At 46.3% G+C, this 16,761-nt stretch overlaps 2 protein-coding genes across 9 annotated transcripts in view; one reads left to right on the plus strand and one right to left on the minus strand.

Annotated features, from left to right (window-relative positions):
• The window catches only part of SYNE2 (spectrin repeat containing nuclear envelope protein 2), a 394,119-nt gene that overhangs the window by 328,810 nt on the left and 48,548 nt on the right, over window positions 1-16,761 (minus strand). For 7 of the 8 annotated variants that reach the window (XM_051826403.2, XM_051826401.2, XM_051826405.2 and 4 more), the window contains exon 2: window positions 9,887-10,016. In XM_051826403.2, coding sequence (XP_051682363.2) covers window positions 9,887-9,965 — 79 coding nt within the window. In that variant the 5' untranslated portion in view covers window positions 9,966-10,016. Of the gene's footprint in view, window positions 1-9,646; window positions 9,715-9,886; window positions 10,017-16,761 lie in introns of those variants that run through there. The other variant, XM_070065055.1, reaches the window with a different exon arrangement.
• LOC100352197 (enhancer of rudimentary homolog) lies at window positions 2,393-3,246 on the plus strand. The gene has a single exon (XM_002719556.5). The coding sequence runs from the start codon at window positions 2,496-2,498 to the stop codon at window positions 2,808-2,810; it is 315 nt and encodes a 104-aa protein (XP_002719602.2). The 5' UTR covers window positions 2,393-2,495; the 3' UTR covers window positions 2,811-3,246.

Here is a 16,761-nt window from a genome sequence, read left to right on the forward strand (position 1 = left end):
AAAAAGTGCAATCAAAAGGTACAAAAGGTAATTTTATTTTGCTGTAATTTTTTTAAATCCCTGCACTTTCTTCATAACATGCATTTTCCAAGAACTTGTTGAAGACTCCTTGTATGCATAGATTGCAAAATTTCCTATGCCAAAATAACTTACCTTTTAATTCCATTTTCCGTGAACTGGATCAAATGCCCTTGCATTAAACCCGTCCCTCTGTCTCGGACTTCACAGCCACAAAACAGAACAGACTTTTTCCCAGGAACATGACACTGAAGCTGTCCTTAGCCCCCAGTACCAGGGACACACCTCACTGCTTCGTGTCTAAACAAATCCATGTTTCCAACCTACTTCACAATTTTCATGAACCCTGAGCAGCTTCCCTGGTTCAGGGGACTTTATAGACCTTGTTTTTTTTATACTGGGGTGGCCACTCAGTTACTCATTATACAACTATTTATTGAAAGCCTAAAATATTCAGAAATTTCAGTGGCAATAAACACACACGCATTTCAGATGCCCCTACCTAAAACACACTCAGAGAATCAGAAAAGCTCAGGAGTGTGATTGATCAAGTCACAGCACAGAGCAGAGCAGACAGGAGGGAAGCAGCGACTACACGAGCTCAGGAAAAAGACAACAAACTCCAGGGAAATTCTGAACACACCGCTCACTTCCTACAGTAGGAGAATCACACAGGCACTGCTAAAAGTTCATGGAGAGAGATCTCAAAGAGAAGCTTATTTTGGTGCGAGACCCGGCTGCTCCTCTTCCGATCCAGCTCTCTGCTGTGGCCGGGGAAAGCAGCAGAAGATGGCCCAAGTCCTTGGGCCCCTGCACCCGCGTGGGAGACCCAGAAGAAGCTCCTGGCTCCTGGCTTCAGATCAGCGCAGCTCCAGCTGTTGGGGCCAATTGGGAAGTGAACCAATGAATGGAAGACCGATCTCTCTCTCTCTCTCTCTCTCTCTCTCTTTCCACCCCCTTCCTCTCCCTCTCCCCCTTTCTCCCTCTTTCTTTCTCTCTCAAATAAATTCAATTAAAACAAAAAAAAAAAGAATGACTAGATCTGCATCTCAGGTCATTTTCTCACTGCACGACACCCACTGGCAGAAGTCCACGGAGCTTATGTATTTCTCTCCGATCCCCAATCTATTCCTCTTTGTACCTGAACACTGAGCACGCTGCACGTGGTTGGCACTCAGCATTCACCAAACGACCCACTAGAAGCAAACCTTACATCTTAGTAGGGAGCTTGTAGTCTAACCCACTACACGTGGACTACTTTTTTCTCCGAGAGTAGAGTTATTTCTTTATTTCAAATGGGCAGATACCCATTGGATGGACATATCAAGTACACCTTGATGTTCTGAATACATGTGTGTTGTGGAATGGTTAAATCTAGCAAACTAATGGCCTCACATTTTTATGAGGAGAGCATATGATATCCACACTCTTTATGATCTTCAAGAATACTATGTCATCAACTATAGCCACCTCGCTGTATGATCGGTCTCTTGAAATTTATTCCTATCTAACTGCAGTGATGCCTCCCTAACATGGCTAATTGTAATGTTACTGAAAACAACACATAAATGGCAAGCGTCCCTTCAGCTGGCTGCTCAGTAAATAATGCATACATTTAGATGGAGCAATAACCTAACTACAGACTCACACTCCACTGCTGAGCCCCACCAAGTAACGGCAGCTACCCAGAAAGCATGGGGGGCTTTTCAGTCTTCTAAAACGTCATCCAGACAGTAACAGCACTCAATAAGCCACATGAGCATTGTTGGAAATGATGCAGTAACTGGGCGGCTTCGTTTTTACACAGCTGGCTCCCCATTCACCAGCACTGTGCAGGATGCTACTAAGCCCCTCCTGCAGCGGCAGAGGTAACAGGATACACCTGCTTGCTAGATCCGTGTCTAGGTAATGATAGCATTCTGTAGCTGGGTGCTGTTTGCCAAAGCACTGGCCTGCTTCATTTTTGAAAACAAAATCATTTGCTTCTGGGATAGGTGTTTGGCCTACCAGTAAGACACCAGTCATGAAGGCCATATCCCACCCTGGAATTCCTGGGTTTGATTCTCAACCACAGCTTCCTACTTAGGCAGACCCTGGGGGGAAGCGGTGATGGTTCCAGTAACCGGGTTCCTGGCACCCATGCGGGAGGCCTGGGTTGGGTTCCTGACTCCTGGCTTCAGCGCCCAACCCCAGCCATTGCAGTCATTATCAAAGTGATAGGAGCTCGCTCGCTCACTCTCTCTCTCTCTTTCTCTCTCTCAAATAAATAAAAATTTTTTAAATAATAACTTGCTTCTGCTACATAACTATTCTGTTATACAATGCCTGTCCTTTTATGACCAACAAGTTACATTTGTTTGTTAAAAAAGAAATAACAGGCGGCTCCTCTCGCGGGGATTGGCTGTTGGCGGCGTTGCGGCTAAGCTCGTGTGCGGCGGCGGTGTCGGCAGCGGCTGCAAAGGGAAGAGTTTGGCGCGATGTCTCATACCATTTTGCTGGTACAGCCTACCAAGAGGCCAGAAGGCAGAACTTACGCTGACTATGAATCTGTGAATGAATGCATGGAAGGTGTTTGTAAAATGTATGAGGAACATCTGAAAAGAATGAATCCCAACAGTCCGTCTATCACATACGATATCAGTCAGTTGTTTGATTTTATTGATGATCTGGCAGACCTCAGCTGCCTTGTTTACTGGGCTGATACCCAGACATACCAGCCTTATAACAAAGACTGGATCAAAGAGAAGATCTACGTGCTCCTCCGCCGGCAGGCCCAACAGGCGGGAAAATAATGGAGTGGAAGCAGTAGGGGGATGGGGGTGGGCTTGGAACACAGGTGTGTACAGCGTGCTGTAGTGGGAGTTTTGTATTATAGTGATCCTGTTTCCACTTGGTACACTCTAGCCAGATTGAATGTATCAGATGAAGTGTGAGAATGTTGTTCAATCTGAAACCCCCATTGCCCCTTTTTTCTTTTCTTTTTCTTCCCTTTTTTTTTTTTTACTTAAACATTTTTATGAGGATTTAGATGGAATTTTTTTGTCAGTTAATGTTGGTTCCAGAGCTTCAGACTGTTGAGATCTGCTTTATAACAGTCACTGTACTAACCCTTGGAGATGGGGTGGGGGGTGGCTCAGTTTAGTTACATCCTCAAGGCAAACTCTTAGTGGAAAATAAATGTTCTTTAGTTATAAAAAAAAAAAAAGAAATAACAATAACAATAACAAATAACAATACACGAGGGAAGCTCCCCAAACAACTCAAACACCCCGCCATTGACATTTCAGCTTCTCAGGAAGAATCAGCCAAGTTCACTCATTACTGTGATTTTCTTCTTTTTTTAAGACTTATTTATTCAAAGAGAGACAGAGAGAGATCTTCCATCTACCGACTCATTCTCCAAATGGCGGCAATGGCCTGGATTGGGCCATGCTGAAGTCAGGAGCCTGGAACTCCACACTGGTCTCCTATGTGGGTGTCAGGGACCCACGCCCTTGGGCCATCCTCCACTGCTCTTCCAGACATCAGCAGGGAGCTGGGTCAAAAGTGCAGAACCCGGGACTCGAACCAGCACCCATATGGTGTGCAGCATCACAGGTGGCGGCTCTATCTGCTGCATCACAACACCAGCAGCTACGGGATTTTCTAATGGGTTCTCCACCTGCGTCATGCTGTTCATCTTTTAAAAGCATAGACAATTCCCCAGAACTCTTTGTAAGAAACCGTTTATCTGCACACTTTACTTTTAGTGAACTGACACAAATACGTAATGGTCTTCTTATTTGATTCCTAGAAAAGCAGTTAATAAAAGCACAGTGAATAAAGTGAACAATGTGCACATTATGTGTGCGACCACAATTATGAAGGAGCTCAACCTGAAATCCTTGGAGGAAATCTACCTTATTATCCATAGCCAATCGCTGCAAAGTCCTATTGAGTCTTCATGGTTCCCCATACTTTCTTTTTTTAAAGATTTATTTACTTATTTGAAAGTCAGAGTTACACAGAGAGAGGAGAGAGAGAGAGAGAGAGAGAGAGAGAGGTCTTCCTTCCATTGGTTCACTCCCCAGTTGGCCGCAACGGCCGGAGCTGCGCTGATCTGAAGGTAAGACCAGGAGTCTCTTCCGGGTCTCCCAGGTGGGTGCAGGAGCCCAAGCACTTAGCCATCTTCCACTGCTTTCCCAGCAGAGAGCTGGATCAGAAGTAGAGCAGACTCGAACCAGTGTCCATATGGGATGCAGGCACTGCAGGCGGTGGCTTTACCCGCTAAGCCACAGCGCCGGCCCCTTCTCCCATACTTTCAATCTCTCCACTGTCATCCCATCTCAGGCAAACATCACCCACCACCTAATGTTTGCCAGCGCTTCCTAACTGGTTTCTCCAACTCTATTTTCTTTCCCTTTTCCAGTCTACCTATACTTCAAAGCCACAGTAAAGCCCTTAGACACAACTCCAACCCAAGCTCATGTCACTCCCAACTCCCAAGACCCAGGAGCCGTGCCCTGCCTAACAGCACAAGCTCTAACTCTGTGTGCCTGAGGTCAACTCCCTGAAGGATTTAACCAGAAACACTTCTCAAGGGATTTCTACCTTGCTCTCAAAGAGCACTGAATAGCAAAGATTCTCTCCAACTTGGAACTTCTGTGATACTTACCCGACTTCACCCCAACGGTTTCCATCATCATATTCGCCTGATGCCTCACAAATTACTCCCTGGACATCCCTTTCCCACCTGAAGGATCAGTGGAGATGTTCTTTCAAACAAAATAGGCAGTTAGTATTTTCTTAAAATAAAATAGAAGGAAGAACTCATTACTGTGCCAAGGGAGAAATCCCAATGGAGAGAGTTAAGAGGGATTCCATAATGAAAATATGGCTAAAACAAATAGTTTTTAAAGACAGCTATTTATTTAATGATTTTAGTGTCTTGAATGCATATGTCTCAAATTTATTAAAAATGTGGGCCATTCAGAGTAATTCAAAACACACATGAATCCATGCAAATTCATAAAGACCATTCCTTTCTCTTCCTAACCCTTAGCAACTCCAATGCTCTTCTCCCCATTAGAGGTAAAGAACATAAACAGGCCCCTACCAAAAGTAGCCTGAAACTCCCTTCATAGGGGTCTTTTCTCCAGGATCCCACAGAAGACGAGCAAAGAGCGAGAACTCACTTGCTTACCGTCCTTGTAGGGATTTCAGCAAAGCGCAGCCTAGAGTTCAGGCTCCGGTTTGCACAGCCTATCAGCGGTGAATCAGACAGCTTAATACTCTCAGGGTGTGGCCACAACGGCCTCGCCTTAGATGAAGTTTGTGTTGGAATAAAGTAGGCTTGGGAGGTCAATTAGGCCATGCCACTGTCTGTGTCTGCCTCTTTCATAGAAGGTTCTGAAGCGGAACGGGATAAAAAAAAAAAAAAAAACCTTTACATAAAGTCTCTCTTCTCATAAGACCCCAAGGACCGTCAAGCACGTGTGAGTTCTATGACAGGCACCTCTGCCTGCATAGCAAACAAAGCCAAATGTTTCTCCAGCTAACACCTTTGCTTAAGTAGTACATGATGGAAATAACATCTATCAATTCTTTTTTGCCCAAATAGCTCATAATCCTGCCATGAGTTCGAAGTTACTATTAGAAATATATACAACTTCCTTCCTCCTCCCCCTCTCCTTCCCACCCTTCCTTCCCTCTGTCTGTCTGCCCACTGAAACAACACGAGCTACGAGAGCCATAACAAACCCACTGCCAACAACACAGCAGTTGACCCTGGGAAATCAATTCTTGTCACACTTCAGCTTCCAGTCCCTAGGCATGGAAACTCTCCATGTGGTTCCTCTCTCAGGTGTACCCAGTTAAGGGGGAACAACCCTTCCACGGCAGCCACTTGAAGACATCACAGGACTGGCTGCCCACCTGTCCCATCAGGGCAATGCGCGCAGCACTCCCAGCCCCTGGATACATCCTCCTGAACTGGTGGGTGCACGTACAACACGTTACATTGCGAAACAGCCCGGGCTAGTCTCCTACAGTACCGCAGGTTATATAACAGAGTACAATCCGAAGCGTGCTAGGAGAAGCCACTCATTTCTCAGTGAAGTGCAAATTAATTGCAACTGCATTGTCAACCAGAGAGCACTAATGTGACTTGAAGTTGCTCATCCACCCTCTGGATGGAAAAGTTTGCTACCGTTGACAGGATAAAGCTAAGATTACATGTTTGCTAGAAGAAGTTGCCTCTCTCAGATTGTCCTTCGAGTTATGTCAGAGGGGGTACAACACGGTAGGGGGTAAAAAAACACCAATATTGCAAGTCAAAACTTGGGCCGGTGCTGTGGTGTAGCGGGAAAAGCCGCTGCTTGCAGTGCTGGCATCCCACATGGGCACTGGTTCAGGTCCTGGCTGCTCCACTTCCGATCCAGCTCTCTGCTACTGCCTGGGAAAGCAGTAGAAGATGGCCCAAGTCCTTGGGCCCCTGCACCCACGTGGGAGACCTGGAAGAAGTTCCTGGCTCCTGGCTTTGGATCGGCACAGCTCCGGCCATTGCAGCCAATTGGAGAGTGAACCAGCTGATGGAGAACCTCTCACTCTCACTGTCTCTGCCTCTCCTCTCTCTGTGTAACTCTGACTTTCCAATTAATAAATAAATCTTTAAAAAAAGGATAGTAAGTATACCCTGAGTGCCCAAGTAGATAGAGCAGAACAGAGGAGGGAGTCACCTCCTGGCCTGGGAGAGGCCAAGAGCTCAAGGACAAGGCTGTCTGGTTGACCTTGGGACAGATGAAGGACCGAGGAGTTGGATTCTTCCAGGGTTGGAGGACGGACCAGAGGACCCCACGGGGAACAATCTAAACAGCAGCACATACACAACGAGGAGTGTGGCCCCACAAGGAAATGCGGGGTGGCCGCAGCAGGTGTTTGCCGGGGTGGGACGGGAGATCCAGGCAGAGAGAAAACAAGCCGCAGATGAGGAAGGGCTGTGAGTCTACACCCTAGTGTGATGGAAGCCACTGGAGAGAGATGCCAGAACCAGGACAGTGAAACAGGAATTCTGCTTTACAGCTTTCCCGGGAGGTTTCTGCTCTAGCTAGGTGCCCTGCAAAAGAAGAAAGCCTGGAAGACGAAGATTTTGACTGTAAATACATAAGCAAAAATGACAGCGCCTTTACTGAGCCCCTACACCGTGCCAAGCCCTTAGCAGGCTGCACCGCACACCTGCAACACAGCTGTACCATTGTTATCCACACTTCCAAAAGTCTGCAGAAAATGGAATTAAAAGATAGGTTCATTTGGGTACCAAAAAATCTTGAAATCCTGCATACAAGGAATCTGCAAGCAGTTCAAGGAAAAGGTGTATTATGAAAAAATTATGCACTGTTGCATAGTGGGTAAAGCCGCCACCTGCAGTGTCGGCATCCCATATGGGCACTGGTTCAAGTCCCAGCTGCTCCACTTCCAGTCCAGCTCTCTGCTGCGGCCCGGGAAGGCAGTGGAGGATGACCCAAGTCCTTGGGCCCCTGAACCCGCATGGGAGACCAGGAAGAAGCTCCTGGTTCCTGGCTTCGGATCGGCACAGCTCCGGTTATTGTGGCCAATTGGGGAGTGAACCAGTGCATGGAAGACCTCTCTCTCTCTCTCTCTCTCTCTCTCTCTCTGCCTCTCCTTCTTTCTCTTATGTAACCCTGAATTTCAAATAAATAAATTAATCTGTAAAAAAAATAAAAAATTATGTATGGATTTCAATGATTTTTTTGCACTAAAACAAGAATATTTTTTAATTCCATCTTGCCAAGAACTTTCTGAAGTACCCACATATGAGGAAACTGGGACTCAAGAGAAAGTCTCTAGTCCAAGTTCAAACAGCTGCTAAGTGACAGAGCCAGCATTAGAAATTAGACTTACCTGGCTACTTATTGCAGCCAAAACTTTAAATGCAACTTCACAGGAAAATAAGAACACTTATTTTTTTTTCAGTAAAGTGAAAACTTAATTCTAACTACTCATGAATATTATGACACTATTAAAAATCTACTCACTGAAAATTTGTAAAATTAGTAACTCAAGGCTACCTCTCAATAATTTAAGTATTTCTTACTCTATACAAATCCAATGTTTCCTTTTATAAGTCTGGAACTTATATTTTATTCCAAAACCTGTTGCTTTTCCATCTCATGATGGAAGTCAAGAAGTTAATCATTCAAAATGAATTTGTAATCAAAGAGAAAAATATCAGAAAGACAGTAATTTTTAAATCTTTATCATAAATCCCTCAAATGAATCTATGACTTTTAAGGAACATTCTAGAAGTGTTCAGAATACTATCCATAGTCTTAAAATTTCCTTTAAAATAGCTGGTCATAGCCTATCTCTTTTATAGCTGTTAACCTTACACAATCCAAGATTTGCTTCATCAACAAAAGTGGAACGGCTAGTGGCTGACAGATCTTTATAAGACAGCATAGGGGCTGGTGCTGTGGCATAGCATGTAAAGCCGCTGCCTGCAGTGCCGGCATCCCATATGGGCGCCAGTTCTAGTCTTGGCTGCTCCACTTCCGATCCAGCTCTCTGCTATGGCCTAGGAAAGTAGTAGAAGTTGACCCAAGTCCTTGGGCCTCTGCACTCATGTGGGAGACTAGAAAGAAGATCCAGGCTCCTAGCATCGGATCAGCCCAGCTCTGGCCGTTACGGCCATTTGAGGAGTGAACCAATGGATGCAAGACCTTTCTCTCTCTCTCTCTCTCTCTCTCTCTCTTTCTGCCTCTGCCTCTGCCTCTCTGTAACTCCTTGTTCCAAATAAATAAATAAATCTTAAAAAAAAAAGGCACAAAAATGCCAAACTCCGTGAGAGGCCCTGGAAAAAGTCAGACTGTATTTATATCTGTGCACGCATGATTCCATGATTCAAATGCCATGCAGGTACCCTATTACCAGCATTCCCTTCTGTTATGGCAAAGCAAGGATGTGCATTAAAGAGATGCTGTGGGGGACCGGCACTGTGGCATGGCAGGTAAAGATGCTGCTTGCAGTGCTGGCATCCCTTATGGGCGCCGGTTCGAGTCCTGGCTGCTCCACTTCCGATCCAGCTCTCTGCTATGATCTGGGAGGGCAGTAGAGGATGGCCCAAGTCCTTGGGCCCCTGCACCCGCATGGGAAACCCAGAGGAAGCACCTGGCTCCTGGCTTCGGATCGGCACCGCTCTGGCCGTTGCAGCCAACTGGGGAGTGAACCAGTGGATAGAAGACCTCTCTCTCTCTCTCTCTCTCTCTCTCTGCCTTGCCTTCTCTCTCTGTAACTCTGACTTTCAAATAAATAAATAAATCTTTAAAAAAAAAAGACACTGTAGAAAACATCCAAAAGAAGTGCAAACCTCACAAAGTAGATCATGGTTAACTATTTAATTCTCACCACCAAGAAAAGACACGGACATTTCTAAAAGTTTATAGAAAAACAAAATGAAAAAAGAAGTTTACTTTAAAAATTTGAAATTCCCAGTCTTCAAATACATACATATTTCTATGAACTTTTCAAGGACCCCCCTCATATGCACAGATTTCAAGTTTTGTTGCACCAAAATAAGCTTATCTTTTAATTCTACTTTTCCACGAACTCTCTGAAGTACCCTCAGATGTACCAGCACTCTTAGGGTAAGAAAGCAAAGACACCGAATTCCTTCCAGGTGTTCGTGGCTTTCCTAGAGAGCTGACATAGCAAGAAAGACGTTTAAGGGAGCGGAATGGTTCCTACTATTGGAAAAAATACAGATACATTTTCAAAATTTCTCAGAAGTGAAACAGACCAACACGATTCACGAGAGGAGGAGAGCCAGACTTCCAGCGTTTCCAGGGGGGTTCCCCCAGCTCGCCTGAGTTACCTTGGAGTGAAATATGGAGATCATCGATGCCCACGGCCACCTGCTGGTCTTCGGCGGGAGCCACAGTGCTGGACGCCATGCTTCGACCCAGCGGAGGTTATATCCTGTCCATCTCAGTTAGAGAAGCGAACTGAAAGTGAAAGAGAGAAAACCTCATCAGGACCTCGCAGGCCTGCGTGGTGGCCAGAAGAGCGGCCACCTAAAAACTGCTCTCCCACAGCAGTCCGCCTTCCACACAGTGTTTCCTGAGTTCACAAAGAACAAAGGAACTACGCCTTCTTTTTGAATCATAATCAAGAACTTGCCCTGTGACCTATTCGTGCTCTTTGCAGTTGCTGGAGCAGGTCCAAAAGAACCAGCCCTGGGGACGCCGCTGGTGCTAAGAGGGAAAGCCGAGCGATTCCACGCAGTGACTCCTCCCGGGAGGCCAGGCTGACACCAGCTGATACCCTGGGCATCTGAGTGTGTGTGCTTGTGGAACCTTCAACCTGCAAAAGTTTTCTTTGAAACTATTTTTCTTAACTTAGTTCCTCTTCTGCTCCATAAATGTTGCCAATTTGCCATTTACTGGAAACAATAAGAGCTGAGCCTGCCTAGCTGGCAAAGAGAAACAAGCAAACAGAAAACCTACTATAGCAAAAAGAACACTGACAAACTATCTACGAAGTTGATTATTTGCCCGACCGCTATGTTCTCACCTACACATTTCTTCCCATAACTTTATCTGCACTCTCAAAGAATCATTCCAGTAAAAGCAATCCTTACCCCCAAATTCTTTAAAAGCATTACTTCATGTATATGCAAAGGTACTTCAATAAATTCAGGGAGAGGCTGGCGCTGTTGTGTACTGGGTAAGGCGCTGCCTGCAGTGCTGCATCCCACATGGGCACGGGTACAAGTCCTGGCTGCCCCACTTCCGACCCAGCTCCCAGCTGGTGCACCTGGGAAAGCAGAAGATGGCCCCAGGCCTTGGTCCCTGCACCCGCCCAAGGGAAGCTCTTGGTTCATGACTTCAGACTGGCCCAGCTCTGGCTGTTTCGGCTTTGGGGAGTAAACCAGAGAATGGAAAATCTTTCTGTCTCTCCTCTCTCTCTCTGACTCTGCCTTTCAAATGGATAAATAGATCTTTTAAAAAAAGAAAGGAAAGAAACAAAGAAAGGGGCTGGAGCTGTGGTGCAATGGGTTAAAGCCCCAGTCTGCAACACCAACATCTCAGGAGTTCGAGTTCCAATTCCGATCCAGCTCCCTACTAATGACCCAAGTGCTTGGGCCCAGCACCCACACGGAAGACCCGGAAGAAGCTCCTGGCTCCTGGCTTCAAATAGGCTCAGCTCCAGCCGTTGCGGCCATCTGGGGGGTGAACCAGCGGATGGGAGATATCTCTCTCTCTCTCTCTCTGCCTCTGCCTCTCTGTAAATCTGCCTTCAAATAAATACATCTTAAAAAAAAAAAAAACATGGTGCATGGATTTAATAATTTTTGCACCAAAACACATTTTAATCTCTTTGTTCAATGAACTTTTTGAAGTACCTGCCTACGTGCAGGGAATAAGAACACAACACTGATTCTCCCCATGCAGATGATCGAGTAACAAAATAAGCCTCACCAAGCACATGCAAATAAAAATGCATTAGGGGATGGATGGAGGATGGATATACGGACAGCTTTGTGATCAAGCAATTATTGCAAAACACTAATGTTAGAATCTGTGTTGCACATACAACTGTCACTGTAAAATCCTTTAGTTTTGCTGTGTATTAGACATTTTTCATAATAAAATGTTGGGAGGAAACACTGAAAGGTAAATAAATCTGAAGCCAACAGCTAAATACGATTGCATTAAATATTAAATAGACCATGTTTAAAAATGTAAAAGATAACAATCTTTTCATCATGTCTCCCTTGCTTTCATCCAAACCCCTTATATCATCACTCCCATGGGGCACAGTTGTTAAAAATGTTACCTACTAAATAACCTTGATTAATTACTAATCGACTTGCTTATCGGATGAATTAAGATGGATCAGAACCAGCCGAGATAAGGGTGTTTCCGCATTGAGCTCATGTGGTCTGAGCGAAAGGAAAAGCTGTTGATTAGTTCCCAAGAGATGATGTAGCCTGGTGCCTGATAAAGACAAAGACGCCTCCAGCTTGTGATAAACCAAGGATCTGCACTGCCCCTAGGACTCCGGAACCCAAAGTGGACACAAAACCCTTCTTCGATTTGACCAGAGGAAACCTGAAGTCCAGAATGAATTCCCTAGGGCCACCCCCCATTCCATGTCAGCGCTATTAAAAATAAAAGAATCACAGTAGTAGCAACGAAGCACACAGAGCACTTACTGAGGACTCTGCCCCATTCAGTCTTTGTTTGGAACCGTAATGATCCTGGAATTTGAAACACAGAGCTGCCAGGCACAGACATAACTCACAGCTGGCTAAGGACACACAGCCAACCAATGCAGAAGGGAAGATTCACACCCAAGTGGTTTCCGCTTCAGAGTCCACGCTCTGGATCAACATGCAATGGCAACTCCTAGAGCGAGCTGATTTGCCAAGGGTCACTCTCACTGTCTATCAAGAAGCATCTGTATAGGCCAGACCCCGCTCTCAAGGAATCCAATCGGAGAACGACAACTGAACGCGGTGTTTAAACCGAATCCTCTAAGACAGGTGTGTGGAGGGTGCTGGAGGCGGGGAAGGCAGCGCTTGAAGCTGAAGATGGGTGTGATGTCAGCATTGAAGTGGACTGAATCCTGACGATGGGTGTGATGTCAGCATTGAAGTGGACTGAATCCTGACGATGGGTGTGATGTCAGCATTGAAGTGGACTGAATCCTGACGATGGGTGTGATGTCAGCCATTGAAGTGGACTGAATCCTGACGATGGGTGTGATGTCAGCCATTGAAGTGGACTGAATCCTGACGATGGGTGTGATGTCAGCATTGAAGTGGACTGAATCCTGACGATGGGTGTGATGTCAGCATTGAAGTGGACTGAATCCTGACGATGGGTGTGATGTCAGCATTGAAGTGGACTGAATCCTGACGATGGGTGTGATGTCAGCATTGAAGTGGACTGAATCCTGAAGATGGGTGTGATGTCAGCATTGAAGTGGACTGAATCCTGACGATGGGTGTGATGTCAGCCATTGAAGTGGACTGAATCCTGATGCCCCTCAATGCCCGCACACTTGGGGCCAGTGTTGGGTACAGTGGATTAAGCCACCACCTGGGATGCAGGTGCATGTCCTGGCTGCTTCACTTCTAATCCAGCTTCCTGCTGATGGCCTGGAAAAGCAGTGGAAGATGGTCCAAGTGCTTGCGTTCCTACACCCACATGGAAAACCTGGAAGAAGTTCCTGGTTCCTGGCTTCGGCCTGGGCCAGCCCGGGCCATTGCAGCCATTTGGAGAGTGAACCAATGGATACAGGATCTCTCTTTGTCCTTCTGTCTCTAACTCTGCCTTTCTCCTTCTCTCTTTAATTCTGCCTCTCAAATAAATTAATTAATTAAAAAAATCACAAGGTAGAATCTTGATCTTCAATGTCAGTGTTAGGAGGTGCAGCCTTTGAGAGGTGATTATGTGATTTTTAGAAGTGTCTAGGGGCTGGTGCTATAGCGTAGTTGATGAAGACGCCGCCTGCAGTACGGTATCCTATATGGGCACCGGTTTGAGTCCCAGCTGCTCCACTTCCGATCTAGCTCTCTGCCATGGCCTGGGAAAGCAGTAGAAAATGGCCCAAGTCCTTGGGCCCCTGCAGCCATGTGGGAGACCTGGAGGAAGCTCCCGGCTTCTGGCTTCAGATCAGCGCAGCTCTGGCCACTGCAGCCAATTGTGGAGTGAACCAGTGGAAGGAAGACCTCTCTCTCTCTCTCTCTCTCTCTCTCTGCTTCTGTAACTCTGCCCTTCAAATAAATAAATAAATCTTAAAAAAAAAAAAAGGCAAACCCCACTTTGAAAATTGAATTCATTGGAGGAGTTAAATTATTGGCCCTGAATACTGTCTTAACCCTACTTGATCACAACCTGCTACAAGAGGTCACGCGACCTGGGGGGGAATGGTTGTCACGCAGGGCCAGGAAAGGCGGGAACAGGGTAGAGAAGACCAACTCGTTGCAAGATTTCTCAAGAATGAAATTGAGACGCTAAACAGACTGTGGAAACGCAAGACACAAAGAAAGGGGTGAAGGCTTTGCCAAGTGGTCGCAAGAGTCGCAGGCGCCTGTGTCAGCAGTGATCTCCAAGGCTTGGCCGCCAGCGCTGTGTTCGGGCTCCCCTGGGCGGAGTGAGGGCTGCTCCCTCATGGAAAAGCACAGCAAGCTTTATTTTCCCTCTAATTATAAAAGTTATCACAAGTGCATAACGAATCTAGGATCTGCGATTAAAACGAATGAGAATATTCCTTTAAAGGAATGATGGTGGGGGAAGGGTTTGGTGCGGCAGGTAAACCACCAATTGGGATACAGGAGGGCCTGGGGCTGAGTCCCAGCTCTGTTTCCAAGTCCAGCTTCCTGCTAATGCACATCCTGGGAGGCGGCCGGTGGTGGATCAGGTACTTCAATCCCTGCCACCCGCATGGGAGACCCAGACGAGTTCCAGGCTCCTGGCTTGACCCAACCCTGGCTGTTGGGGGCATTCGGGGAGTGAACCGGCAAATAGGAGATTCATTCTCATTCTCTCTCTCTCTCTCTTTCCTTTTCAAATAGCAGACGAAGATAAATTTAAGTGAACAATGAGCCATGTTCAGGAACATAACCGAAAGTTGGGCAGAGTGAACATCGTGGCATCCAAAAGCAAACGGCACCTGTGGTGTGCCCGTAAAAATCCGTGCACCTGTCTGCACACACATGTCGCTGACACGTGTTATTTTGAAACGACTTTGGTTTGCTTGCACAATATCTCTCACTATGCCTGTTGTATCTCTGAAACCTCAGAACGTTTAGTGAGTTTCCTTTTTCTACGGAAATCTTGGCATTTACTTTAGATTATTATGATTAGAATGTTTTCGGCTGAGAAGTGACATTTGAACAGAGATGATCTCGGACAAACGGGATGGTGAGTGATTCCTAATTCTTTCTTACTAATCCGTGTTTGTAAATGTTCAGACGATGGATGCATATTTCTGCTGAAACCAAAGGGGGTTTTTTTTACCTTTAATTTAATGAAATGAGGAGTTCTTTTTTTACTTGTAATTTAATGAAATCTTAATGAAATGAGGAACAGGGTGTTATAAATTCAGGAGCAGTCCTTCATATGCCAGAGAAACCACATTCCTATCTCCATAATGAGCAGAAAAACAGTCACCTGACGGGAGAAAGTTCTGAGTTTGTCACAGATTTCTAGAAAATGCACCCTACGGTCTTTTCTCCCGACAGCTCAGTGGGTCTTTCATTTTCTCTTCATTAGACACTTGGCCAATGAGCGCTGTCAGTCTAAGAATTACAGAGAAAGCACTTTGTCAGCAGTGAGATATGCGTCCAACCTTGTAATTTTTTTTATTTATTTGAGATGCAGAGCGAGAAAGAGGGAAATCTCCTATTACAGGCTCACTCACTCCCAAACACCCCTAATGGCTGGGGCTGGACCAGGCTAAATCCAGGAGCCAGGAACTCCACCCAGGTCTCCCATGTGGAAGGCAGGAACCCATCCACTTGATCCATCACTTGCTGCCTCCCTGGGGGTGGAATTCCAGTAGGAAGCTGGCATGGGGGCAGAGCCAAAATCTCCAGTGTAGGATAGGGTTACCCCAAGAGGCATGTTAACCTCTGCACCAAGCACCTGCCTTATCCTCTCTTTCAAGGCTGATCAGGGGACCAGTGTTGTGGGGTAGCAGATCAGGCCACCGCCTGCAATGCTGGCATCCTACATGGGTGCTGGTTCGAGTCCTGGCTTCTCCACTTCCAATCCAGCTCCCTGCTAATGGCCTGGGAAAGCAGTGGAAGATGATTCTGTCTCTCTCTGAAACTCTGCCTTTCAAGTATATCAATAAAAAAAGTTAATCAGAAGAGGCACCATAGTGAGAAGTGATATAAGTACATTCACAGATTTTTTTAAAGCTTTATTTATTTATTTGAAAGGCAGAGTTGCAGCCAGAGAGAGGGGGAGACAGACAGAGAGAGAGGTCTTCCATTTGATGGTTCACTCCCCAAACAGCTGCAACGGCCACAGCTGACACAATCCAAAGCCAGGAGGCAGAAGCTTCTTCCAGGTTTCCCACGTGGGTGCAGGGTCCCAAGCACTTGGGCCATCTTCCACTGCTTTCCCAGGCCATAGCAGAGAGCTGGATCGGAAGTGGAGCAGCCAAGACACAAACTGGCACCTATATGGGATGTCTGCGCAGTAGGTGGACTTAAACCATTATGCCACAGCACCAACCCCTCAGGGATTTCTTAACAGAGTACTTAAATGCCAGCATTTGCCCTGAGGCACCTCCTTGTACTTTTTCCTATTTTTCACCTGCTCTGTGTTATTTAGGGGCCACCTAGGAATTTGGAAGAGTTTCCTCTCTGTCACTTGGGTCACAGAACTATTACAAGTGCTTAGCAGAAAGTTTATGGTACATGTACAGTAAGTTGCTTAGTCTTTTTCCCATTAACTTCCCATCATTCTGTAACTCTTTCCTGTAGGTCAAATTTGACCTTGGGCCAGCACTGCATAGTGGGTAAAGCCACTGCCTGCAGTGCCAGCATCCCATATGGGCACCAGTTCCAGTCCCAGCTGCTCTGCTGGGAAAGCAAAGGAAGATGGACCAAGTCCTTGGGCCCCTGCACCCATGTGGGAGACCCGGAAGAAGCTCCTGGCTCCTGGCTTCAGATCGGCGCAGCTCTGGCCATTGTGGCCATCTGGGGAGTGAACCAGCGGATGGAAGACC

The sequence above is a fragment of the Oryctolagus cuniculus genome, chromosome 20 (assembly GCF_964237555.1).
Source record: "Oryctolagus cuniculus chromosome 20, mOryCun1.1, whole genome shotgun sequence".
NCBI classification, from domain to species: Eukaryota; Metazoa; Chordata; class Mammalia; order Lagomorpha; family Leporidae; genus Oryctolagus; species Oryctolagus cuniculus.